The sequence below is a fragment of the Athene cunicularia genome, assembly GCF_003259725.1.
Source record: "Athene cunicularia isolate RWA chromosome 24 unlocalized genomic scaffold, athCun1 chr24_part1, whole genome shotgun sequence".
Taxonomy (NCBI): Eukaryota; Metazoa; Chordata; class Aves; order Strigiformes; family Strigidae; genus Athene; species Athene cunicularia.
In genome coordinates, this window is record NW_020799132.1 from 2,772,898 (window position 1) to 2,800,440 (window position 27,543).

At 53.4% G+C, this 27,543-nt stretch overlaps 1 protein-coding gene across 5 annotated transcripts in view; it reads right to left on the minus strand.

Moving 5' to 3' along the window:
- The window catches only part of LOC113488505 (opioid-binding protein/cell adhesion molecule homolog), a 297,107-nt gene that overhangs the window by 8,796 nt on the left and 260,768 nt on the right, over nucleotides 1-27,543 (minus strand). For all 5 annotated transcript variants that reach the window (XR_003399940.1, XM_026863708.1, XM_026863710.1 and 2 more), the window contains 5 exons: nucleotides 16,476-16,708; nucleotides 4,680-4,805; nucleotides 4,312-4,446; nucleotides 4,110-4,230; nucleotides 3,538-3,689 (listed from right to left, as the gene is read on the minus strand). Coding sequence is in view for 4 of the 5 variants with exons in the window: in XM_026863708.1 (XP_026719509.1) it covers nucleotides 3,538-3,689; nucleotides 4,110-4,230; nucleotides 4,312-4,446; nucleotides 4,680-4,805; nucleotides 16,476-16,708 (767 nt within the window). In the remaining variant the exon portion in view is untranslated. The remainder of the gene's footprint in view (nucleotides 1-3,537; nucleotides 3,690-4,109; nucleotides 4,231-4,311; nucleotides 4,447-4,679; nucleotides 4,806-16,475; nucleotides 16,709-27,543) is intronic.

Consider the following 27,543-nt stretch of genomic DNA (forward strand, 5'->3'; position numbering starts at 1 on the left):
CCCCCGGGCTGTTGTTTTCTGTGGTTTGAGTGTTCCTTGCTCCACATTTCAAGGTCCCTCTGTGTGTCCCTCCAAGTCTGTCTCTGTGGCTCCCTCCCCTCAGTGTGAGTGTCCCATCGCTGGGCTTGCTCTGTGTCTCCTCCTTCTTTCTCTCTGTCCTCTTGGTGTGTGTCCCTCTGTCTCGGTACCCTGCACTCCCTCTCCTATTTGCCTCTCCTCCCTGTCCCATCTCCTGGCCTTCTCTCCCCTACTGCATCTCCCTTCTTGGTGCTGGCATTGTCCTCCCAGTTGGCCCTGATCTGGTCTGTCTGGTGGTCTCCCTGCCTCGCTCCTGGTGACTTCTGTTGTTTTTCTCTTGCAGCCTGCTCAACTTAGACTCTGTTGTGTGTCTCTTTGCCCTTCCAGTCTTAGACTGTCTGTGGTGGTGCAGACACAGAGGCAGGGGAGAGGAGAAGCCTTTATTCAAAGAGAAGCAAGCAGCTTGTCAGCATTTGGGCAGCAGGAGGTTGCCCTTGGGGGTGGTTTGCCCAGGTGTCAGGGGCCAAGCCACAGTAGGAGAGAGGCTTGTTAGCTACAAGCCAGGTCATGGATGTGCACCAAACAGCCTCCCCCAGTGTAGGTCAATCCCTGGATGTTGACATGCTACCGTTTTATCCCCAAAGTTAATAAAGTTTTTTTCTTGATATAAGTTCTGTTCCTCCAGCAATGCCACCCTTCCAGTTCACCAGCAACACCCCATTGCCAACACAGGGCTGTTCTCTCTGTCCCACTGCCAGGCAATGCAAGGAAGGGGAAGTGATCAGGCTTTAGATTCAAGCCCCCAGCCATGAGGCATGCACTGGATCAGGACAAAAGATAACCCACACCAGACCACAATAGACCAGCCTGTATCAGCTTTCACCTGATCAATTATTAGAACACAAGACAACAGACCAGAGTAGAGGGGAACAGAACGTGACCGCTTCTTAAACCCAAACACAACCATACAGAACAGACCAGGGTGAAAAAAACAGACCCAAGCAGGACCAACTTGACCACCCTGGAATGGAGCAGGGTAGGGCAGAATAGCATTGACCAGGACACGACAAAGGAGAATACACCACCATAGACCATCCCAGAATAGACCGGAACGAACCAGAGAGGAAGGGAGTAGAAGACAGAGGCATGGTAGAACGCAACAGATTAAGCAGAAGGAGAACAGACCAGAGTTGAACAACCTAAATCCAAGGACGAGAGCACAACAGTACACGCGAGGTTGGCACCAACTAGAACGAACTCTGGCTGAGGAGCCCAGAGAGCTGAGTGGAATGCTCGGCTATTTAGAACAGACCAAATTACACTGGAACAGGATTCAACCCCGACAGAACAGGACTACCCAGGGACTGCACCAGAGCAAAGCTCAACAGACCAAAATAGAACAGACCACACCAGACCAGAACTGACCACTACAAAATAGAGAGAATGCAGAACCAAACACGTGAGAACAGAAAAGAGCACCTTAGTGTAGAACACATGAGAGCAGAAAGAACAAACTGGGGGGGAAACGTGGGGATGGGACACCAGGATGGGGGCACACCACAGTACATTAGTTTGTTTGGAAGGGACCTACGCCAACCATCCCATCCAACTGCCTGAGCCTTTCAGGCCTGACCAAAACATGAAAGTGTGTCAGTAAGGACATGCCAACGCCTGGGAAAACCCAGGAGCACCCTCTCAGGAAGGGCACAGTTCCTACCATCTCCCTGCAACCTCCCCTGGCAGGGCACAGCACAGCCCCACTCCCGTTGCTTCCCAGCGCGCAGGGATGAGGAGAGGTCAGCACCTCCCGCTCCATTTCTGCACCTTGGGAAGCCAGGCAGAGCCACGACAACAGCCCTGTGCCCTCCACGGCTCCTCAGGATGCTCTCAAGCAACCGAACATCCTTCTGTGAGGGCAGGGCCTAACAGAGCACACAATACATGAGGTGAAGCCACACCAACACTACTGACAGAGAGGTAATCGCCTCTCAGCCAGCCAACGTTCACCCACCACTGACCAGAACCCTTTCCATGTGGCTGCTCTCCAGCCCCTCCACTCCATCCCAGGTGTGGACTGCAGCATCGGGCTGCCTGTTCTGTTTTACCCTTCTCCCAACTCTCTAAATTCCTGTTTGAGGGTTCCCGTCCCTCAAGCTGGGTGATGGCACCATCCAGTGCGGTATCAAGTGTTCAGGCCTCTTGCCCTGTCATACCACCAGCCCCTTGACCCCTCACATCGCCTCAGGATGATGCCTCCACCTCCCGCCACAACTTTTGCACTGCTCCACCCCACGCAAGTGACCCTGTGGCCCCCCCCTTCCCCAAAACATACATGCATCCCCTCCTCCTCCTCCCTAAGGAACAACACTGGGCACCCCCTGGCACTGCCCCCCACCGGGATGAGCCCCTTGCCAAGTGACAGTCCATCCCCCCTACTGCTGCACACCCCATTGACACCTATCAAGCATATCCCCCCCACCCCAACAGCAACAATGACCCAGAATCTCTAGAAGCCACTTGCCCAGCTCCTACAACACACCTGCACCAAAGCAAGGCGCCCCGAGTCCCAGGCTCACCGATGCCCCACAAGTAAAACCAAAGACGTGCACCTCGCGCCACCCCAAATCACCAAGCCTCTCCAGGGCATGACACAGCCCCCCAAGATGGTACCTCCGGGAATGCTGAAGGGGACGTCTCGGTGCCACAGCACCCACTGCTTCCCCATTGCTGCCACGGTCCCAGTCAGATGGATTATAGGGGTACCCATCACCGAGACATGGGTCCCCACCACAACATTGTGCCCCCACTCTCTGCCCTGATGCTGCCAAAGTCCATGCCAACAGGGACACTCTGCTGGCTCCCCACAGCTCCTCCAGCCTGCCACCCAACTCCATCCTCTCCCTCGCAACGAAGCCCAAGCCCGGCTTGCCAGAAGGCCACTGGGACACTCACATGGGCATATGCCACAACTACATGTCACCTTTCTCAGTGACAGCCGTCCAAGCCACCATTCCTCAACCACCTTCCTGCCCAGGTACCTGACACAAACCGCCCTGCCACGGCTCTCAATGCCTAAGCCACTGGGCCTGATGCTGCCAGTGCAACACAACTGCTGGTAGTCCTGCCTGTACAACACCCAGGAAACCCCCACCACCACGCACCCAAAGCATGAGCTCACCCAGCCCAGGCCACCTCCTCGGCCCTGTGCTCCAGCAAAGTCACAGCTCAGCCAGGAGCCTCTTCTCCACCCACAGCCCCGGCTCCACAAACAGCCACCCGCTAGCCAAGCCTGCTGTGCGCCCCTGAACACCCCATGCGTGCCTTGGGTCGCTCTGGATCTCATCAGCTGTTGCATGCTCCCTCTGCAGGACCTTGCCACTCACATCTCATGCCATTCAGCGCCTTGAGGGGCCACCAACATTAAATACAGCCAGTTCTGCTTCGTTGCTGGCCTCCTCCTTCTCTTTTTCTTCTTCCTCCTCCTCACTGGACCTTGCTGCAAATAAGCAGGGCACCTACCGTACAGGATGATGCTGGCGTTGGTGTTGCCCAGCTTGTTCGTAGCCACACACGTGTAGTTGCCATAGTCCTTCTCCGAGACATTGAAGAAGGTCAGTGTCGACAGGCGGCCTTTGCTCTCGATCCGCACACCCTCCAGTCCGTTCGCTAACCTGTGGGGAAACGCGGATGTCAACTCTCGGAGAGCCTCATCATACCCCCCTGCCCGGGACCCCCCTCCCTTCCCACCAACCAATTCCCCCACTGGACTCCACACATCCCGCCAAGACCCTTGGCCCCACCACACTGCCCAAAAGCACACTGCACTCTCCATCCCATAACCCAGCTCCCTGCCAGACCCACAGAGCCCACATTAATCCTCGCAAGCTACAGCCACCATCCCCAGGAGAAAAACTACCCTGGGGCCTCCTCGGCTATTATGTGAGTGCTTAGACCCACCAGAACTAGTTGATCTCAGCTTTTCATTGCACAAGGCCCTCGGCCACCACCTCACTGCCCTCCAGCCATGAGGCTGGTGTGGTTGTCCCCCACCCCGCTGTGCCCCAGTCTCACCCACCTCCGTGGCCCCTCACCTGGTGTCCTCCTTGAACCACTGGAACTCTGCCACGGGGACAGCCGAGGCCTCACACTGCAGGATGCCCTTCTGGCCCACCGAGGCGCCCGTGTTCTTGGCGTTCGAGATGTAGGGTGGGTCTGCGGAGATGCCAGGCTGCGTCACACCAGCCTCCACACACACACCCACCCTGCCACGATTCCCCCATCCCTTGCACTCACAGTTGACAGTGACTTTGACTTTCCTCACGTCTGGGACAGCCACATCATTGACGGCGCTGCACTCATACTCCCCGGACTGCTCCCGCGTGATGCCCGTGATCTCCAGGTACTCGTCCTCGCTCACAAAGCCCTGCCCTGGGAGATGTCCCAAACGCGTGGCACCATCACCCTTCACCCAGAAAACTTAGAACATCACTTAACGAGCATCCTCACCCTCATTCCAGGACACACCAAAAGGGCCAGTGCCTCCAGAAAAGCTGCCAGCAAACCATGAGCTACCTTCATGTCCCCCCAGCTACCTCCACGGGGACACCCATCCCTCTCGCACCGGGCAAGATCCCTCCTCAGAGCCCTGAGCGTGGTCTCACCTTTCCCGGAGAGGTGCCGCCACGTGACGGTGGGCTCCGGTCTCCCGAAGGCCAGGCACATGAGGGTCACGCTGCTGCCCTCGTTCACGGTGATGTCCGACGAGATGTTGACGATCTGAGGGGGGACTGCAAGACACCAAGAAAAGCACAACCACCATCAACACACAACCCCTGGCTGCGGGACCCAAAGAATCATCTCAGCTGGAAAAGACCTTGAAGCTCCTCCGGTCCAACCATTAACCTCACACTGACCATTATCAACTCCACCAGATCCCTCAACGCTATGACCCGCTGCCATCCGCACCGTCACCAACCCTGTGTCACCAAACCAACACCTCGGACCAGGGCTGAGCACAGTCCCGGGCATAAAGTGCTCTGCTCACCAGTCCCCTGCACCAGGCAGGGGCCAGAAACATCGGCCCTCCCCACCCTGCTGCAGCTGAGACCCCAATAACAGGCTCTTGTTACGGCCTGCAACAAGACTCATATTTGAGCATATTTATTAAAGCTGTTTAAATTACTGAGCGTCCGCTCCATTCAATACCAGCCACAGTGATTTATATTACTCTATCCCCAGATACTCCACCTAATAAATAACTTGGCAATCTCTGCACCCATAAATATCCCCAGCCCCAGCAAAAAGCAATTAAAGCCCGCTTGCCAACTCCACTTCCCGGTGCTCCGGGCTGGCAGACGCAGCCCCTGAAGTGGCCTGTGCCCTGGGGAGCAAACAAAGTGATAGAAAACGACCCGCCCAAAACTAAATATTACTCCTGTAGCATCAGAAAAGATGCCCCGTGCCCCATCCCCAAGCTAAAAAGATTTCAAGAGCCCCAGCTCATGTGGCATCACGTGGCCAACCCTTGTGCCAAGGGCTCTCCCTCGGCATTGGGATGCCGGGATGATCACCTGAAAACTGCTGTGGCTGACACAGACACAGCCTGGAAGGGGATGTGAGGGCTCCCCGGCTCTCCTGTCACCCCCAGGGACTGTCCCTGCCCTGCTCAGGCTGCTGCATCATTGTCCAAACTGAGCAGACTGGGTAAGGACAGGGGGATGCCTAGTGGGGGACCAGGAGAGCTGCAGCTACCACCCATGAGGTGCTCAAGCCTCATGGGGATTATTAAAAAAAAAAAAAAATCACCCCAAAAGAGCTTTTCACTCCCCGGCAGCCTCCTGGGTGCAGGCAGGGGATGGGTTTTCCTCTGCCTGCTCTCCCAAGCAGCGCGGGAGAGGCGGCGCGCAGGGACATGCCGTGTCTTCGCTGTGGTGCGGTCTCCGTGGCCCAGTGGGCCCTGCAAGGCAGTAAATTTCCTAGCAACTTGACACATTAATATAGAAGTACAGTCTGTAACAGCAGAGGGAGATTGTCTGAGTCCTTCAGGGGAAAGCGGCAATCCGAAAATGAAAAGTGTGCGCTGGCGACCACTGGAAAATGTAGTTAACGCTCGGAGCGGAGCCGGTTGGCTCTGACGGTGCAGCCCTGACAAGCTCCGCCACGGGAAGGCTGCCAGCGGCACTTCCTCAATCCTAGAGATGATCTTATCCCCTATTATCAGCATCTTTGCACCCCTCCCCTCCACTAACAGCACCTCCAACAGCTACGAGGAACATCTGAAAACAACAACAGCGTCCAAGACAAGTTGCCACCCGCTCACAAGCCTGCAAGCCATCCCTCCCTGCCAGCAGTTTTGGTCTGAGATGGCAGTAGCACAGTTAGCGGATGCTGAGACCTAAGGACCCCTGCTCCAGACAGCAGCCAGCCTCTCCCTCGATTGCTCTTACCTACAAAAGCCGTGGAGCCAGAGAGTGGCAGCGCACGACACAGGGTGCTGGCAAAATCATGGCCATGCGCAAGGGCTGCTCTCCCTTCCCACCCGCACCCCTCCCAGCACTTCTCTGGAATGAGCCCCTGCTCTTTGCTTCATGCTACCTGAAGGGCTATACAGGCCAGGGATTGGGGGGGTGTGTGGGTGGGGGTGTGTGAAACCCAAACACCAAACACTGTGCTGACTTTATCTGCTTCTTACAGCCGTACTACATGCTCTCGGTACAGGCTAATGCTTGCAGGCGAGTGTGCTGCCAGAGGAAGGCAGCCACCTCCACAGCCAACTCCAAATAGTCAGGGGCCGATTCCCGGGGACCTGCCATGGACAGACACAGCCCTCATCCCTTCCAGAAGTCCTCCCCAGACCCAAGACTGAATCACAGAATCATTCAGGTGGGAAAAGCCCCTCGGGATCATCGAGTCCAACCCTCAACCCCACTCTACAAATTTCTCCCCTACCCCACATCCCCCCACAGCTCATCCCAACAGCCCTTAAACCCCCCCAGGGATGGGGACTCCCCCCTCCATGGGCAGCCTGTTCCACTCTCTGACCACTCTGTCTGGGAAACATTTTCTCCTCCTGCCCAGCCTGACCCTCCCCTGGGGCAGTTTCCAGCCGTTCCCTCTTGTCCTGTCCCTGATCCCCTGGGAGCAGAGCCCAGCCCCAGCCTCTCTGCAATGTCCTGTCAGGAGCTGCAGAGAGGGATGAGGGCTCCCCTCAGCCTCCTCCTCCTCACACTCAACACTCCCAGCTCCTTCCCTGGCTCCTCACAGGATTTACTCTCCAGCCCCTCACCAGCCTCGTTGCCCTCCTCTGCCCTCGCTCCAGCCCCTCCAGATCTCTCTCGGATTGAGGTGCCCAAACCTGGACACAACCCTCCAGGTGTGGCCTCACCAGTGCAGAGCACAGGGGGACTGTCACCTCCCTATTCCTGCTGCTCAGACCAGTGCTGACACAAGCCAGGGTGCCGTTGGCTTTCTTGGCCACCCGGGCACACTGCTGGCTCCTGTTCAGCTGCTTGTCAGTGAGAACCCCCAGACCCTTCTCCTCCAGACAGCTCCAGCCACCCCTCCCGAAGCCCATAGCCATGCAGGGGGTGGTTGTGGCCCAAGCGCAGGACCTGGCACTTGGCCCTGTTGAAGCTCATCCCATTAACGTTGGCCTATGACTGTTCTCAGGATGGGGCCTTCTGGAGGTGCAGGGGGAAAAGTGATATGGCAGCACATGGTCCCTTTTCCCCCCTTATTCATAGTCCTGACTTCCTTTTAAAACACTTCAACGACAAGCAAATTAAATACAGAATACATCCAGAGGAAGCAAGGAGCAGCGCAGTCTCACCAGAGCAGCTTGCAGAGGATTTTCATCAACCCTGCGTAATATTAATCACGGGTAAGTTAATACATGTTTGGTAGGCCCAAAAATACATTTGCGCTGTTATTTCTTGTTTGTTCAGAAAGTCAGTGAGAGAAATCGAATGTGAAAGCGATGCCACTAAATTCAATAACAGTAAGCCCATGATTTATCTCCTTCCTTTACTGCTCGAGACCCAAACCGCCCGACATGCTGATTCATGCTCTCCATCGGGCCCAGGCAGGTGTAGTTTCTGCTGCCACTCGTGGAGACCGTGAAACGCTGTCCCTCCCCTCACCTCCCAGTCTGGGTGCTGGCTCTGGCATCGTGCCTCAGTGACGCTGCCGTTATCCCACGATGCTCTGTGCCGCACTCGGGATATCTCTCCCAAGCACAGCCAAGAAATCCCTGGGACTCTCCCAAACACCACCTGGGGTGCTCATGGGGCCTCTTTCGGTTGCCAGCTTTGCCCCTGCTGCTGTTCCGTGGCTGGCCCAACTGGGGATGAAAGCAGCTAGAGATGCTACGAGCTGCTATCAGACACCCAAACGGGAGGAGGGATGGCCGCTGCCTCGCCGGGGCAGGCGTGGGTCCGGCCCACACCAGCAGGGACGCCTCCTCCCTGCTAAACTGTGCAGGAAGAAACAGCACGTCAGCACTCGCTACACGACCAACATGTGATGCTGATGTGCACGACTGCGTGCAGACCGACTCATCTCCCACCTGGTCCTTAGCGCCGATCCCTACTGAAGGCGCTCACCGCCGTGGCCCCGGACTATTTTTAGCTGCCAGATTGTTACTGCTGCACGACTTGGAGCGGAGAGCCTGCGTGAGCGCCATGGCTGATGCACGACTGATGTCCCTCCTCCACATCATTAGCTCCTAATCCATTAAAAGAGAACTCTTCCTAAACCTTTGATAAGGCGAGGTGATAGATAGATACCTATAGGCTCTTCAAACCACCAGACAACAGCCAATTGCTCGCCTCAACATGCATGACGGGTCCCCGGAGGGACGGACAAGGAAACGCAGCATAACCCTGTGCCAACGCGCCTCAACTTCCCGTCTGGTCTGAGGAGGAAGCGATGGGAGACGAGGAGGCGACGTCAGGAGTTTTAACAAAGCGTTGCTTCTCAGCAGCAAAAATTACCACCTTTGATCGAACACATTCTGACTAGAGCCCAATCTGAGAGGCTCGTCACAGTTGATTTTATTGAGATAATGCATTAAGCACAACCGACAGCTACAGTTTGGTCAACAGAATGATTTTGGTCAATTTTCCCAGCCAAGGCGTGCTGCGCCGTCGCCTCGTACTCTCTCCAGACACTTTGTTTCGGGGAAGATCTTCCCTTTCACTTCTCTGTGTCCCTTTTCACAGCCTTCCCCCCCGCAAACCATACTTTGTGTGATCCTTTTATGGAAAAGGATCATAACACACCTGTTTCAAATGCATTCTCTCTGCTGTGGAGGTGAGATTTTCTGGCCTGGCTGATATTCCCCCAGTGACCACATCTCTCCCCCTGCCTGTCTGTCTTTCTGCACGCCATCTGAGTACAGCTGAAAAGGAAAGAAATAAAAGAACCCCACCCAAAGCAACCTCCCTACAGATGTCTTCAGAGCCCAGGACTGCTGCATAGGACACAGAATATGTTCCCCTCCCATGAAACCAGACCGCAAAGCCATGAGACCCATTGGAGTTAAGCACAAAGGGATCAACAAGCCGGCACAGACCCCTCTATCCAAGAAAAGGCAAAATCCAGCCATGCCAGGGACCAACAGCTCACGAGACACTGAACAAATAAAACAGGGGCACTGAGGGCCCCGTGCTAGGTGGCATCTCCCTATCACTTGTCACGCACCCTTTTTCTCCAGGTTTTCGCCTTGAGATGGGGAAAGCAATAAAACCAAAACTCAGAGTGTTATACCTACCGTGTAACCACCTGTCAGTAAATTTATGAACAATTAGGAAGTGAGAGTGCTTCCCAGGGACCTATTTGTGCGTGTGCTAAAACGTTCTTTCTGTTCGGGAATATAATGGGGAAACAAATTCTCCGGTTCTCCCCCCTCTTCCTCATTTTTGCTGTTTTCAGTAATTAATCAGCTGCCACTGTGCTTTTGTTCCATCGGTTGCTGGTCCCGGCAGCACGTCCCGACGCCTCCACTCCCGTCGGCTCCTTTTCACCGGTTTCAAGAAGCCCGAGGACAGTCCCCGTCCCATCCCTCCTCCATACACCCGTCTGCATTTCAGGTTAGTGCATCACACCAGCTGCTTTCGGGACAGTGGCTGTGCCCACCTGGGCGGTGGGTGTTGTTTTCTCCCTGCCAGTCAGGCTCTCTTTCTTTCCAGACCTTCCCCCTCTCCGTGCCCTCACTCCTTCATTACTTTTTCATTTTTTCCCTTTGCTGCCTCCTGCTCTTTTGATGCTCGGTGCTTTTCTGTGTGCGTACGTTTCCTTTTCTCTTCCCTTTGTTCTACAAGTCTCTGGACTTTTCTTCTTATCCTTTTTTTGTTTTGTTTTTATTCTCCCTCCAGTTGCTTCTTTCTTCAGTCTTTGGTATTCCATCCAGACTTTCTCTGGGTTCCCTTTTGCTTTAAATTCGCTGCCACATCACTGCCGCATCTCCCTCATTTGGCTATCTTTGCTCTCTTGCCCATCATCTCTTTCTTCAGGGAGGGAGAGAGGGCAAAGCAGGGCTCCTTCCGAGCCTTTTCCCATCCCAGGACACCAGTATATGCCACTTGTCACTGGTGCTCCTTTCCATCCATGGGAGCACCACTCTCTATGCTAGGCAAGACTTCACCCACCACCTTTGGCAACACGAGCGTCACTCTCCAAAACCTGATATGCTTTTTGGGGAAATCTGGAAAGCGCGTTGGCTTCCCACTGAGCCACCTCAGGAGTCTGTCATCAACCTGATTCCTGGCCAAATGGCCACATCCTTGACCTGTGCCACCCCCTGCACCTATGGAACCAGCCATACTCCTCTCTGTGACAGGCTGGAGGCAGCTTTGGGAGTGTGAAGGATACATCCTCACCAAGACGGTCCTGCCCACAGAGGTGGTGGCACCAGACACCTCCCACTGCCATGAACGTGATGATCACCACCACCTTCCCTCTCCAGCACCACAAGCTACATGCCCTCAAGCATCCTGCCATGACCCTTACAAGCTCACGAGAAACACGAGATATTGTCAGGTCTAGGGCAGGAGCGAGCTCTGCTCCTGCAAATACACGCCAGGCCTGGATGCCACATCCCATCCTGCATCTGTCTCGCGGGAAAATAAATTGTTTCCCAACCTCCTGCTGCCACGATGACACCTTGCTTGGCCCTGCCACGCAGGCCAGGCTCTCCTCTCCTGTTCGTGGGCGCTACAAGTGTGTTTGTTCCCCAGATGCCTGATGGAGAGTCTTGCATGAGACCTGCAGGCACAGAGACAAGTGGAATTGAGCAGCAGCACCGTTACAAAGCCCTGGCAGAGTGACACTTATGGATCACTCGAGTTTTGACCGCTGGCTGAGCCTTTCACTTCCCAGAGCAGCGCCTTCCAAAGGCCCCCAGCCTCAGAATGTAAAAACCCTGCTCCCTCCAGCAGCTCCCCCCAGATCTTCCTAACGGAGCTTGTGCTAATTGATTTTTCCTCTGCGCTTGCATTTTGTCCCTCTTGTGCCATCCAGCTAAATAAACCACTTTGCCCATGTCAGGCCCCTTTCCCTCCCCCCCGCTCATATGCCCCCAGAGAAGGACATGGGAAACATTACTTTAAACACCAAAGACATTATGTCCTTTGGGCTCTTGCTCCTGCTGGGAAGATGTCTTTCCAACCTAAGTGATTTTTTTCCATTTCCTCTTAACAGCCCTTTGATTTCCTTTTTTATTTCCCTGCACTCCATCCCCACTGCTACAAGCCCAACTTCTGGGAAAGTCTGCTTCAATTAACCATTTCGCTCATCCCCACTGGGATGATTCATGCAGTGCAGGGAGGGCCAGCCACAGCTACAAGCCTCCGAACAGAGCTGTTGACAAAACTCTTGTTTAGACCCAGAGGTGAGGCAAAGAGGAACACAGGCTCAGCTACAGCACGTGTCCAAACACCACCAGCCCCTTTGCCACCCCACTTGATGAGCAGTTTCCATGCCAAGAGGGGAGAAATGCGCACGGAAGAGTCTCCTCTACCTGCATCTTTGCCACCCTGGCCAGAAATCTCGGCCACTGCCTGGTAATATCTGTGCCCTTACTCCAAAAATGCCAAGACATGAGCTCAGGCCGGCATGGAGGACCTGGGCTGAGCCCTCAGCCTTTTGAGACCTCAGTGAGAGGAGCTGCCTTCCTCCCAGGATGACCTCTTGTCGCTGCTGCCAGGATGGAGAGCAGTTGACCCCCTGAGTAGCACATACAGGACTGGAGAGCACTTTGCTTACCACAGGTCACCCAGCAAGACAGAGCTGTGCCCCAAGAACCACCTTCTCCATTCCTGCAAACCCTTAATCCAAGCTGTATGTAAAATCTTGCCAGCCCAGCATGCTACATGAAGCAACAGCAACCTCTGCCAACACTTTGTATTGGACATTTTGCATCATGTTGACTGCACTTCATCTCTTTTCCTCACTATCAATTTGTTTCTTAGGTAAACACACACACACAAAAAAACCCAACCAACAAACCATCCAGTAAAGGATAAGTATCCCAAGTGCAGATGCAGCTCTCGAGCAGGGCACAAGCCTGCTCCAGAGGTCACAGCCTGCCAGATGTTACTTGCTCTCACCTTTTCCCTTCTCCAGACTGCTTCTGTACACCACATACACTCCCTTCACGCCAAACTCTCCAGCACCTAAATACCAAGCAGTTAATAACGCGCCATACAGCCTCCAGGTAAGGGTTTAATAAGTATCACAATCTCAGCTCCTGCCTGGATATCAAAGGTAGGGCGATAAAAGCAAACTTAACTATGGCCGTTCTGAAATCTGAGGTGCAGAGGGGAGCCCAGAGCACAGTCTACATCAGGGAAAAAGAGCGCAATGGCACTGGCACGGGGAGGGGGGGGTTGCCCTTTCAGAGACTGGAGGAGCCAGTTATCAGGAAGAAGGAAAAAGTAAAGACTCAATTTGCTTCTGAGACACTGAAGAGCAACGCCTGCATTTGTGCTGTTTTGAGAGGTGGCAGATGTGACAAGGGCTGTGGGACTGACTCTGGGAGAGCGTCTTTAGGAGCATTTGGAAAACCGACCATCTGACTGCAACTGCAAGCAAAGGCCATGGTCCTTCAAAACCCAACCTGGCTCCTGGAGTGAGGAAATGGCAAAGGCCGAGATGGGAAAATGGATCACACCAACCAGAAACTAACAGTAACAATGTCGACAGCCAGGAGAGGTTTTAATGAAAAATCTCTGGTGAGTAGGATTAAGGCAGTACAGAGGAGGGTTCTCTAAATAAATCAGAAACAGAGGACATCTGAGGAATGTCAAAGACCACTATTAGGGAGCGACTGGCCAGGATCAAGGTTCACCACTGAGATCTCTGCCACACAGGGTGTTGCACGGCACGTAGATGTCAAAGCAACACCGCGCTACGCTACACCGCTTCAACTGCTGCTATGAGGAGGACACCAGGCTTGCTCCTTCCCGGGACACTGTCTGCAAAAGACACAGCCTCGACCAAAACATTGATCCTGAGCTCGGCTTTTCAGACTGAAACATACCCTGTGTCCCAAAACGGCCCACGCCAAGGAGGCACGGCTGGGTGCTGCCTATGGTCTACCACATTCCTTGCACCAAAACCATTCTGCGGCACGATGCAGGTCTCCCAGCTCATTTCTGCAGGCTTGCACCTCCTGGGAGCGGAGGTGATCTTGGTGGGGGGGTGTACCTGGAGGCAGGATGGCTCACCCGAGGTCCAGCCCCACAGCATCCTCCGCTCAAGCTGTTTCTGACAAGAGGAGGATGAGGTGGTTCATCATCTACTTATACCAGATTAAATGCCAGTTCTCTCTGCGTTCCTAACTCCCCAAAACACACCGGCGTGCCACAAGCACCACGCATGCCCCTGAAAGTGTCTGTCCCATTGTCACGAGGCAGCCCTTGAGAAAAAGAGGAAAAGGGAGATAAAAAAAAAAAACAACCCTCTGGCTTCCTGCCATCTACGCTCTTATCAACCCTTGTTAACGGCTGTTGCCATGAACCAATCCAAGAGACATATCAATAACGACATAAGAGACACGTTTACTGTTGACTGTGACTCCCTGGCAGATTTATCGCTGGGTTGCTAGGAGGGAAGGCCAATCCCCGCAGTAGCACAATTAAAACCCGATTGAATACGGGGACAATGAATCGATACTCTATTCGGCCACTTTTAGTTTTGCAAAATACAAATATAAATTAATTGACCTGAACGTGGTTGCTAACTGGTCATTACTGCCTGCTCGCAGGCCAGCTGGCACGAGCGAGGTGTGCCACTGGGTTGTACACGGCTGTTCCTCGCGGTCCTCCTGCCACCGCTGCCGGGACGGCTGCCTCCTCAACAAGGGAGGGCCCAAACCTCACTTCTGAGGCCATATCTAGTGTCAGGAGAGCTGCAACCAAAACAGAGCTTTGCTCCTGTCCCTGTAAAGCATGTGCTCTGCTCGAGCGTCTTTGGAAAATCACTCCCTTTGTCCCAGCACAGAGCACTGGGTTATGTGTTCGCAGAATCACAGACTCATCTCAGTTGGAAAAAAACCTTGAAGATCATCCAGTTCAACCATTAACCTCACACTGACTGTTCTCAACCCCACCAGATCCCTCAGCGCTGTTAATCACCCTTGTAGAAAGCTGGCTCTTCCCCGGCACGTCAATGTGGAGACTCCACCAGCGGTGCTGGTGGGTGACACCACTTGGTCTGAGCCACCAAAAAAGCACATTTTAGCCACCAAGAAACTGTACTGAAGCAGAAGCGAGGACAGAGCACTGGAAGGATTTTCTCCTCTGGCTGCCACCATCAACAGAACAGCAAGGCAGGCCCTATAGATGGATTTTCTCAGCAAACTCAGGCAAACGATGTGGCTTGAGTTTAACACATGGAAAGAGAAATACAGAAACTTCTCAGCACGGTCCACTTGTCCCGTGATTGCATCACCGTGCATCCCCAGCTCCTCCATGCTTCAGAGAAGCAACATCGCCGAGACACACAGTCATTGCTGTGGTGAGGACGATCCAATGGGATTTCCTCACACCAGGGGAAAACCTTGCCCAGCACAGTTAGGAATGCCTCACCACCAGACAGTCGCTCTGGATGCAAACTATCTCACCTTCACCTGCCTGAGCCTGGCAAGCGCTCGCGTTGCAGGCCCTGCTCTGAAAAAGGGGTGAGGGGAGCGGGTGCTGAGCACCACTGCCAGTTCACCTGATTTCATGAGGTGCAAAGCACTCGGATGCTTCACCGGTGTTGACTGGATGGATTAGCACGATTAGAGAGCAGACAGGATAAACAGATTAAACTTCGCAGACGGACGGACTCTAAAAGGGAGAGAGGGAGAAGCCCAGTGAAGGGGGATGGAGGGGATGCTCCCAGCAAACCTCTGCTCCCTTCTTGCTGAGGTGAGCACTCCCCTCTCTGCTGTAGCACAGTGCCCCCCAATATGCTCCCACCAAGACCAGGCTGGAAAACTGCTTGGATAAGTGGCTGCAATCAAACCCTGCCTCCTCCAAATGAGAAGGATACATAAACACATACATATCCATGTTGGGGGCTTCGCAGAGACATGCCGAGGCCGAGAAATTTTTCAGATGTGCTCATTGCAAAATCAATATCCATCAGCTGTTTGAAATTAAAGGAAAGATTAGGTCCTGGTTTTATACACGCTTTATTATATTCCAAGAGCTTTCTATTCAGCCAGATAAATCTTCTTTAAGAGGATTAGGAAACTTTCATTATCTTTATCTAACCTGAACTAACACTAACTCTGAAAAATTAATCTAGAGACCCGACAAAAGCTGGGAGCCGATGCAAAGCCACAGGATCCAGAGGCAGCATTCACCAGAGTGCTACGGGTACCTCAGATCTGTCAGCACCAGATCCCCCCAACAGGGCAGTTTCAGGAAAGATGCTTTGCAACCCAACCATGGCCGATACACTAACACGCTTGCCTAGAAAGCGTCCAAAAGCCCTTCACAGCCCCATGGTGACTTGAATGCGTTCACACAGTCTGCCCTCTCTCCCAAACCCATGACCCTCATGCCACTGGGGTCCGTGCCCAGCAACACTTTGCTTTTGGCTCTCCCAAAGCATCTTCAGACACGTGCCCAAGCAATGTGGTCCTGAGCAGCGGAGATGGGTCAAATTCACAGCAGGGATGGGCAAAAGGGGGAGAAGGAAGAGCACGCCAGCCCCAGTTTCAGTTCTCGAGTGTCCTCTGCCCTGCGTGATGATCGTCCAACACAGCGAGGCTGAGACAACGCAAATCCATCTCCTCCCTGACACAGGAGGTGCTTGTCCACACCCTGGTTCCCATAGTGCTCCACCCTGAAGGAACGGATGGTGGTCTTATCTCTCCATCTCCATCCCCAAGTAGGTCTCCAAACCCTTCACAGCCTTCCACATCAAACGGCCAGCTCAGCAATAGCACGAGGCCTGTTCAAACCTACCTTGCACAATGAGATGGACGCGCGAAGTCTTGGGGTGATTGTCTGTCTGCACGGAGCAGGTGTAAGGGCCCTCATCGTAGACATCCACGTTGTGTATCTTGATGCTGTACTGGGTCTTGGTGTTGGAGAGGATGACCACGCGGTTGTCTATAGACCACTTGTCATTGCCAGCGTACAGGATGGTGCTGCGGTTCAACCACGCTACCCGCGTGACCCGGTCATCCACAGTACACCTGCGAAGGAAGAGATGGAGGGTCACAGACCTGGGACAGAACATATGGTGAGCATCCCGGCACCTAAAGGGGGCCATGAGCTGAACAGGAGCTGCAGCACAGTCTGCTGGTACATGCCATGGCCCAACTACCCTGCCACCATTTTCCCGCATGTCCCCAACACCTAAGATTTCACAGAAATGGCGGGTTCACCAGAAAACAAACAAACAAACAAACAAATAAAAAAAACCACCAAACCACCCTGCTTTTTTCTTTTTCCATACAGAGCTGGGGAATCCATTATGTTTGACCTCCGCACCCCCTGCCTCACCCACCTCTGCTGCCCCTGCCTCGCCCTTGCTGTGTGCTGAGAATTTCAGATGAAGCTGTAAAATTTGCTGACAGTTTGGCTTGTCGGCACAGCCCTCAAGCCATCCCCGGGGTGATATATGCACCCGCTGCTGGGGGAGAGGGGCCGTGGCACAGGCGCGGGGTGAGGGGAAGAAGAGAAACAGCCAGAGATGGTGAAGGCAGCGTGTGAGGAAGAGAACATTTGGATAAGGAGCTGTAAATCCTACAAGTGCCTTGAAAACACAACGCAGTCGTTTCCATTATTTATTTCCTGCTTGGCTCCCACCCTCCCCGCTTCAAGACGCGCGGGGGCTCAGCAGCTCTGGTCCGCAGCGCTGACTTATGCTTGGCAAAGAACGGGGTGGAGGGGGGGGGAGGAAGGGGATTAAAATGTTCCCGGAGAACTTGGTATTTTCATTCCGTTTGATAGATTTTTCTCGATCTATTTACTTGTGGTCTTCTCTGATGCCACCACGGCACCCTCAGCAAAACCACCAATAATTTGGCAAAAATAAAGCCTGGCATTTCTCGGGAGCTTCACCTTCCCCACCTGAGGCCTGTGGGAGGGGAGTGTCCTCTCAGCATGAAAGAAAACCAGGAAAACTAAGCTAGGTGCAAGCTTGTGCCAGCAGCAGCAGCGCTGCCGTAGCTTGGCGCAGCCGAGATCTTAGGAAAAGGCACCTACAGTCAATCAGAAAACTCGTGCGAGTCCCTCTCCACACGCCTGTAAATTCAAAGACGGGCTGGCGGGCTGTCCCTGTCCTCATCCCCGCCACGGCACCTCTCCTGCAGAGGCTTTGGGGGTGTTATATGCCTCCCTTGCCAGGATTGCAGAGCGTCACCTCGATCGAGATTATTAATCGGATGGAGGGAAGGGGCAATACTTGGCATGTTTGAGGGTCCCCTCGGGCGCTTGGTTCAGAGGAACGAGCAATATATCCTCCCACAAACAAGTAATTTTCCCCTTGCAGGAGCTGTACGTCTCCGCCAGCCACATCACGTACGGACGCCGGGGAAGACGGATGGCCCTCCCCGCCTGCCGCGGCACTGCTGGCGTGCTGGGAGCCCGCCCGGGCATCAGACGTGCCACAGTGCTGGCTCTGCTTCGCCGGACAGCATTGTCCTTGTCGCGAAGCCGAGCCCTCCCTTCGCTCAAATTAACTGGGGGAGAGCTAAGCGCAGCCGAGTTAAGTTCGGCCCTGGGGGATTCCAGTCTAGTGGACTATTACCGCTGTCTCACTTCATTATAATGAATAATAAAGAGATACTTACACACGGCTTCTGTAAATTATTCATTGCATGCACTGAAAAATCAGGGCAGCAATATGTAAAACAGACAACTTGCATGTCTGCGCTCATATAAATATCCAGACTACAGCCCTGCGAGGTACTCTGGGGTCCCCTCATTAGGGGTGAAGCACAAGGACTAGGGTTTGAAGTGACAGGGACGAGCAGCTCGTGCCCTCACTGAGCACGTTCAACCGCCGCCGCCGCCCAGCTTTGGCTGGCACGTACCGAGTGCTCTTTCTGGGGAGATTTGGGGCCAGTCTGGGACCCCTGAGACCTGGGGTCGCTTGTTCTGTGTTTACAGCTTGCATTTATGGCTCAGAGCCATGCCTGCATGAGCACAGAGAGATGTCCATAGCATGGGTGGACGTTATCACCCTCCCTTACCTGTAGCACCTGGGGACTGGTCCCACCCACAGAGCGAATGGGCAGGGGAAACTTAGAGCCTCCTAACAAATACAGGCCAAGACCAATGAGACAAAGGCTCCTTCTCCCCATCCCTCGAGATCACCCTTCAGTTGCTGCCACTTAATAGCTGATTTGGGACCAAATCCCTTCAGCAGTGCTTGCTTTGCATCCTGCTCCTCTCCACTGGAGCTTAGGTTGTCACCTGCAGCTTCAGGCCAGGAAGGACCAGACAAACCACCCTCCTTCAAAAAACAAGCCCACCTTGCACCATGTCAGAGCAAGCACCAGCAGAAAAGCCGCTGTCCATCAGCTGGCATGGAGGGCTCAGCGTTTCCAAGGGCACCTTCTCGCCCGACCTCACCTTCCCACTACAGATTTTCTCGTGACCTGGGAATCGGCGCTTCAAAGGCAAATACTGACCAACACCCCGACATGAGGAGCACCCCGCCAGCTTCTTTACAGGGCTCAGAAAGCGATCTCTGTTAGCCGCTAAGCCGCCGGCGCTCCCTCATCTGCCGAGCCGTCTTTGCTACCTATTTCCAATTGACCAGGATTATGATAATGTCTCCAGTAAGCAAACAGGTAAAGAGACTTCTGCAAAGTGTTTAGATAAAGCAGACAAGCTCTGACAAAGCTGGATAATAAAGCGGGCCAGGAGGTTTTCCCTTGAAGGGATCTAATTAAGAACAAAGAAAAACCCCCATTAACAGCCTCCTGAAGGCACCGTATCCATCTCCAGAAGAAACCCTGCCTTACGAGTCCAGAAGGAACAAAAGACAATAAAGAGCCTGTCAAGCAGGAGGGAAATAAACTTGTCCTGGTTCTGCAGTTCACCTGGAGAAAACCCATCAGCAAGGTGGGGGGAGTATCTGGGGACTGATTCTGTCAGCCTGAACCCAAGCTGTGGCACCCGCCTCGTCCCAGCTCCCCCACACAGCCCTTCTTCGTGCATCGTGACCCGTCCCATCTGCTCCTCCATCTCTGCATCCCACTTAGACCCTCACCGCCTTCGAGCAGAGAAGTTTCACCATCTGCAGCCCTTTGGCTGCCTCCCACCACGACCGCTCTCGGCCAGAGCAGCATGCTGGGAAGCCTCAGATGTTGGGCTTCTCCTGAGCTCCAGGCCCCCCCAACGCTCACACAGATACACGTGGCCTCTCGGGCGATGAACTCGAATGCGGCAAGTGGGAAGATGCATGAGGGAAGGAGTTGGGGGCAGCGGCGCTGCGCCGCTTCCCCTCTAATTGCCCCTATTCCTCATCCTTAAATGCTAATTTTGAAGTTTGCCAAGGAATTATTTTGCTTAGTGTCAACAATACAGATAACACGGCCAACGTGCTCTTTGTGTTCAGCAGCACAAAGTGACCGTCTCCCTCCTCCCAGACCTATTAGGAGAGACCCCCGCATCGCTCCCACGGCAGGCTCCTGCCCGTTCCCATCAATGACACTGACAACTCTTCTCCTACGCGTAGGACGTGACATAACACACATCGCCTTCATCCCCTGACTTTCCTGGTCCACATCGCAGACTTCTGCACTGCTGACTCAGCCGAGCATAAGGGTGAAGCCTGGGCTGCACATATGTCATGAGGCTGGGGCTGCCCTCGACACCTGCCCCTGATGAGGGAAATACCACGTCCAGGATCAGCATAAATTTTCCAGCACTGCTTTGAAGCCATAAATGTCACACAAAAAGACTTGGAGGCATAAAGCAAGTCTTGCAAACCCCTCTCTGTGGGTGAAAAGTATCCTGAGGGATGGGATGCTTGGGACCCCAAAATGCTGATGCATATCCTGAGCAGTCTGGAAGATCGGTTCACACCTGCAGAGCTGAGGCCGCTGGCCCCTGGCTGAGCCGAGAGGCTTGGGGGAACTGCTCGTCTTTGGCTTAACCCAAAACCCTCCCACTTCCTTATGCAAACCACCAACGCTCTACTTTTAAATACTTCCATGGCCCTTCAACCCCAAACTGCTTTTCTCTCCTGTAGGCAACGTGTCTCATCAAAATGACAAATGGAGATGCCGAAACCAGTCACAAACTGGCTGGCTGACCCAGTTTTCAATGCCTAAAATAGCTCACCCGGATCCCGAGTGAAGCCCCTCGACAGCAACAGGGTGGTGCTTCACCCTGGGAAGTTTCCAACCTAAAGTCCCTGTAACAGGGGCAGAGCAAACACCCCGCCACTCTTGTCTTTGAGAAGAAATTGTTAATTACGCTTGCCGGGGACTCCTAATGGGATTTCTCCTTCTCTTCTCGTCCTCGCCCTGGCTACAGAGTTAACGGGCTCTGAACGCCTTTATTCTGGGCGGCTGGAGCAAAGGCAGAGGAGATTTATTTGTAATCATCGGAAATAAACACACTTCCTCAGAAGTAAACACAAAAGAACAGAACCTGGCTGGGCTCCCACTTCGTTAAAGATGCAAATTAGAAGCAGGCCATCAAAACACAGCGGCTTCTCTAATCCTCTCTCAACAATGTAAACCGTCACATTAGCCGCGGGTACAATGGCATCTGCGGCGTGTGACGGCGGGTCTCACACAATAGCTCCCTGAGGGCAGGACTGTGCCGTCTGGGTTTCCGTCACTGTCATCCCTGATATTTATTCTCAGTGTGGAGGGCGGAAGGTACTTTGTCTTCATTCACCATCCCTTCCGTGGGCACCTTGTCTCCTCTCTGAGGCACCCGCGGTACCCCTTCTCCCAGCTCATCCCAGCGCCCAGATGCGGGGTGCACAGCCCCACACCATCCCCACACCATCCCAGTGCCCCGAGGACAGAGGTGACCCAAGATGGGTCGTTCGGCATCACACGGCACAACTGTCTCCCACCCAGCAAGTCCCAATCCATTGCCACACCCGTGTCTCCCACAGGAAACCGAAGAGCCTGGGATGCACGGGGAGCTCAGCCAGCCTCAAGTTTACCTTTTCCCCATAACATCTCCCCCTCTGCACCATATGCCAGTCACCCCAAATGCCTCCCACAAAGCCACATACCACCAGCTCTCACTCTCTCCAAGCTTAATTAATTGCCTGGCCCCACCTCTTCGCACTGCTCCGATTCCCCAAGCGCTCCCAGTGCCGTTCAAACAAGCTCCAGACCACCAGCAAACCCTTCTTCGCTAGCCACCCCCTCCCCAGAGACCTCCGAGGGCTACGAGACCCTCCTGCCCTCCCCAGGGGTTTGTCGGGGAGGGTTTCTCCCCACCGGTTCCCCTGTGGTGGCAGTTTGCCCACCTGCTACTGAGTGCCAGAACAGAAGCTGCTCCCCATGAAAAATCAAAGCCCAAATTGATACATTAGAGGTGGCTAAATATAAAATATCCATCTGCAAAGATAATAAGCCTGTGAGGGCAGGGGCTGCCGAGTTGCTCCATTTCAGATAGTTTAATGGTGTTTTGGTCCATGACCGCAGCTCCCAGACATCAGAATGATAACAAGATGATGAGGAGGGCGGGCGCTGTCTGTGCAAAGGCATCAAGAAGTCAAGACTTACCGCTCACTACGTGGCCCCCTGAGGGGGCCACGCCACACAAACCACCACCAACTGGTTTGCACCCAGCATTCACAGGGCTTTGGGTGGCCTCTGTGACAACCCAGGGGATGCAAAGCTTGAGACTGATGCTGGGCCGTCACTGAGCTTGAGCTGGTGCCAAATTCTTTAGCCTTGAAGGGGCTTGCCCCATGCCTGCACGCCAGGCTGCAGCCACGGCCCCAGGTACCGCTGTGGGCAGCACAGTGAGGTGCTAAGGCTGACGCAGGGAGATCTGCAGAGCAGATGGCTTAGAAATGGATCGTAGCTTGGTCAGTTTGCTGGGGGAAGGGACGCGCGGTGAGGCAAGCTGCTGCGCGATGCCCCCCCTGCCGCTAGCGGACCACATCTTCTCCCCAAAGCCCTTCATGGGATTTTCTGCATTCATGCTCCACGTTGAGCAAATCCAGAAACCACAGTCAGCTCTGGTCAAGTGAGCTGGGCTTTCCATCTCATTCCTAAAGCCCTTCTTTCACTCCTCATTGCTTTTACTTCCAGCTTGGGGGATCACACGCTGCCCTGACAACATCATTGGTGAAGGAAAGTGTGTTGTGATGGGGTCAGGCGCTCAGGCACGCTCTGCTCATGGTTCCCACTTGATTTTTCTACCATGAGTCTCAGGGTCAGCTCAGAAAATCTCTGCAGCCCCTGGGAAGGTCGACACAGCCTTCAGCATGCTCTGGACTAGGGTTCTACCCAAGCCCTTCCCTGCAGGGAGCCATCACATCCCTGCCCTGCACAAAGCTCCCGGTTGCTGTCCCTGCCCCATGCAAGTCACAGCCATTGCAATCTGCTCTGAAATAAAAAAATAGAGAGCAACTGCAACCTCAGGACTGTACTGGCTTTGCCAACAGCATCTGACTACAGCCTAGCAGCCCCCAATTCCCCACACAGCTGCAGTCTGGCCATGTCCACGTATCAGAATGCTTCCCCGGCACAGCAGGGAAGGTCTGAAGGCCTCAGCCTAAGACTCAATGGCCAATAGCTGTTATTAGCTTAAGAGAAATCTTCATAAGGAAATACAACGTGGCAGCAAAAGAAATAGAGCAGAAGGCCTTTCAATAGAGAAAAATCAATGGGGATGTTTATAGAGCGGGTGGCACTTAAATGCTACCATTGGAGTCAGTCGATGCTGGCGGCCACACCTGATCTTCTGAAGAAATGAATACAAAGGCACCGAGGAGGGGCAGGCAGTCCAGGAAAACCTTGGACATTGGAAGAAGTGCAGCAAGGCATCTTTCTTTGCCCAAAATAGTACCTAAGTGATTACACCCTCTCCCCAAAGTCAGCTCTCCGACACAGCCGAGCACCTACTTCCGATTTGCTCGTGACCACTGGGCCATCCTGTGGTTTGAAGAAGGCTGGGATGTCTTTCCAGCTCCTCTCCAAAGAGATGCCCAACATTCATCAGCATTTACCATCAAGGCATCACTACCTGTCCTAGAAAACATCAGCAAAGCACTGTCTTCTCACCAGGGAAGTCAAATTCCCCTCTACCCTACACCGGGGCTCTGCCCTGCCTCCCAGCAGGGACAAGAAGACCCAACAAGAGACACCCACCAACACCATCACCACCGTTCAAGGGTGTTGATTAAGGGACACGATCCGGCAAACCCCCCTGCTCGCGGCACGCCGGCATCGGCAGAGCCGTGTGCCTCAATCAGCGCCCATGTACGGATTCAATCAGGGCTAATCTAACACAATGCAGCACCTGCGCCCCGGCTGATTTCTAGTGTTCTTCAATCAAAAGGAGGAGAAGAAACACAGAGTTTATTGCTGGCGGTGCTAGCAGACCCAAACAGTTGAGAACCTGGAGTCCTTTATGGCTGCAATGGGCTTTAGGGATCGGGTTTTTCCCTTGCTATTGCTTTTCTCTATTTTTGTCACCCTTCCCAAGCAGGGAGAGACAGAAGTAACTGTTTTGCTGTCACAGCTATTAACGTGTGGCAATACGAGGCTCTGACCGCTGTGATTCAGCTGTCCTGATGAGACTGGCAACTGTCTCTGTCTCGGCCGGGCAAGGGGGCTATTTTCAACCCAGGAGAGAGTGGCTGTGGCTCCAGCAGCATCCCGCAGTTGAAAAAGAAGAAAGGATGCTGGCAGCCTGATTAAAACACAGGCCAGGGTGCGTCTGCAACAGAAGGAGCTCTTGTACAGCTAGAGCAAAGCGATCGTACATCTGTCCCTGGCTTGCAACAAGGGAAAATTGGTCTGAAGTTGCCCCAGTGTAGAACAGAGCAGCAACGCAGCGAGGGGGATGGCAGAAAGGTATGTGGGTGACAGGCCTGAAACAGGTCCTGGGGAGAAACGACGGCACGTAGGGTGCTTGGGATGGAAACCTGGCCAGGTCTCCATTGAACATGGTCCTCACACTCTTGGTCAGTCTGTCCGGCCATACCACCCTCCCCATAGGGAAACAAACCTCTTCTCCTGACCCCCTCATAATTACCACCAAAAATATATTTGTCATGAGATGCCTGCTCCTATCTCTGCGGCTCTTAAGGGTAATGGAGAGGTTTCAGTCTTTGGAGGATAAGTCTCAGGCTCTTGGCTGCTTGCCCGGGAGGATTATTTTACATCAGGTTGAGTTCTGTAGTAATTATCTTCAAAACAGCTGGACTGCTGGATAAACTTGCTGTATCTTAATGCACAATACAAGAGCAAATACAGAGAATTAAACTGCAATTTCAGACAGGCCTGACAGATAGGTGGAAAAACCACTCGCTGGTGTTTCGGAGGCTGAGGCTCGGAGCTCCTTGCACATTAGGGGTGGGGAGGCATTTTCTCATTTAAAATCAATTCAAACTTCCCCAGAGACTGAGCGGAGGGAGAAAGGAGATGCCAGATGAAGATGTTTCACCCCCAAGCTCACAGCGGAGAAAAAAAGCGCACCATTTTCCTGACCCTCACAGCTGAAAAATGAAGCGGTATTTGATCCTGACTGGAAAGCTTGGTGTTTTGCACAGCCCCGAGCTTTCAATAAAAGCCCAAACTTTCCAAGCACTTGGCTCCACGCTGCATCCCTCACTGCAGTGCAGGGAAGGGCAAAGGGGAAAATCAACTCCCTCTGTCCGCACCCTCGCACCTAGACATCACTTCCAGAGCCTCGTGTCCATCCCAGCAGGATGGAGAGGTCGACAGATGGACAGACTCCCCCCAAACAACTGGCCTGGACATAAGCACCCTCACCCCAATCACCGAAGGGAATTAAAAGGGGAAAAAAAATATCAGCTTCCTTCACGATGGTGCCGCCGCAAGTTTTAGTGTGTGAAATCCCTGCAGGCAGAACTAATAACCTATAAAAAGAGGGAAATTCTGCTGATGGAGGGTGAAGCCATATTTCATGGCAAATGCCATGAAGCGCTCCTGCCAAACGTGAGATCTGTAAATGACCTGGGTAAGCCATCAGCCCAAGAATATAATTGCCAATTTGCAGAAATTTCACCAGCAATTAGGCAAAATAAAATAACCCACCAGAGGAAATCCTCTGCTCACCGCTCCTGCGCCTCCGCTGACCCCTCTGCTCTCCACCCGCCGTTTCGCCGCTGGGATAAAGGCTGGATGCTTCATGTGACAGGCGCTAAGGAGGCAGACAACAGCCCCATGGCACCGCCAGATGAAGAAGTCATCCCCAGCGTGAGGTGACAACAGGCACTCCTGTGCAGGAGCCAGCTGAAGACCTCTCCCGCTGGTACCCCCTCTCCGAGCATCACCGAGGGCTGGGTGCCTGATCCCGGCAACCCAACGGGGTGTCCACGCAGCCGAACAACTTCGGGCAATTACGGGGTTTATTTGTTTGAGTTGTACGTGAATATACCAAATTACATTATCAGATCATAGTCCTGCTTCTGATTTATTCCTTCTTTGTTCTTCAAGTCTTCGTACATCTAAGCAATTAACCTCTCAAAGAGCTGGAGAACACATAATTATCCTCATTTGTCTAAACGTCACCAAGATGGCTGCCTTTCAATTAACCTTCTGGGAATGGAGGGAAGTTGGAGTGATACAGTGATCATTTCCAACTTCAGCGTAGGGTTTTTTTTTCCCTTAAAGTAATTTAATTGAAATATTCAGATGATAAAATATAGCCAGATAACTGTTACTGCAGGTAACAGGATCAAGAGGGGACTCGCAATCGAAAAAGAAGTCAAATGAGGTACAGTAATATTATATCAATACGTGGCACTTCCATCTAAAAATATCAAAGCACTTTGTGCTTATTAATGAAGGGAGCTTTTCGTACTTCCCTGCTGGGCTGCAGACTAAGACTTACGTCACGTCTATAAGTTACTGTGACTGATGGGGAAACTGAGGCAGGGGATAAGCTCCATCACCTGCAGAGCCAGGAGCTCGCAGAGCCGGTCCCTGCGCAGCCGGAGCTTCCCAAGAACATCTCCCCTGCGGCCGGTCCCTGCTCCCGCCCCAGGAGAAGGTGGCTCCATAATGAAGTTAGCACGGAAGATACGGTCACAGCCAAGCTGGTTTTGCTTTTGTTTATTTTAATAATAGCCCCCGTTTTGCTGAGATAGCGTCTGCCACGCCGAGCGAGGGATTTGTTCCCACCCATTGCCTCACTAATAAATATGCAACGTTTCCGCCGGAAAGCGCCAGGTCAAACTTTGCACCCGCATTAAGCAAGACACCAGTGTCGTCTGGCACACGCGAGTAATATTTATACACACCCCCGCACACAAATATATACGGAAAATAAACAAGCAAACTCCAAAGTTCATCGCATCTCCTCCCTGACAAGCGTGGCTTCTCAATTCCTCACAGTGCCACGGTTTTGCTCCCAGCGTGAAATCGAGCCCTCCAAAAAGCAATTTTGTCTCCGGCACCTCGCCTCCCGCGCTGGCGGAGCGGAGGTGGCTATGGCAGGGCAGGCATTTGCCCTCCCTGCAGACTCATCAGGCTGGGAGAGGCTGAGACGGAGCTCCCACACGAAAGGAAACTGAGGCACCAAGAGATGGGGATGCACAGGACTTCTTCCCTGCATCCTTCCCTCCCAGCGTCACTTGCCGAGCAGTATTTTGGCACTGGGCGGCCACTCTGCTGATCATGCAGACGAGCCAAGGGGAAAAGATGCGGGAAAGTGAGAGGGAGCCTGTTAGGGGCACATAAACCCATGTCTCTCCAGGTGCATTCATCTGGAGAGATGAAGTGAGGATAACACAGTAGCCACTGAGTTTATTCTCAGCACAGGCTGACGGCGACGTAATTAAAATGCAAGCCAGAGTCAAGGTATCTATCAATAAATCTTTGCTTTTGGCTCTTAGGCTTGA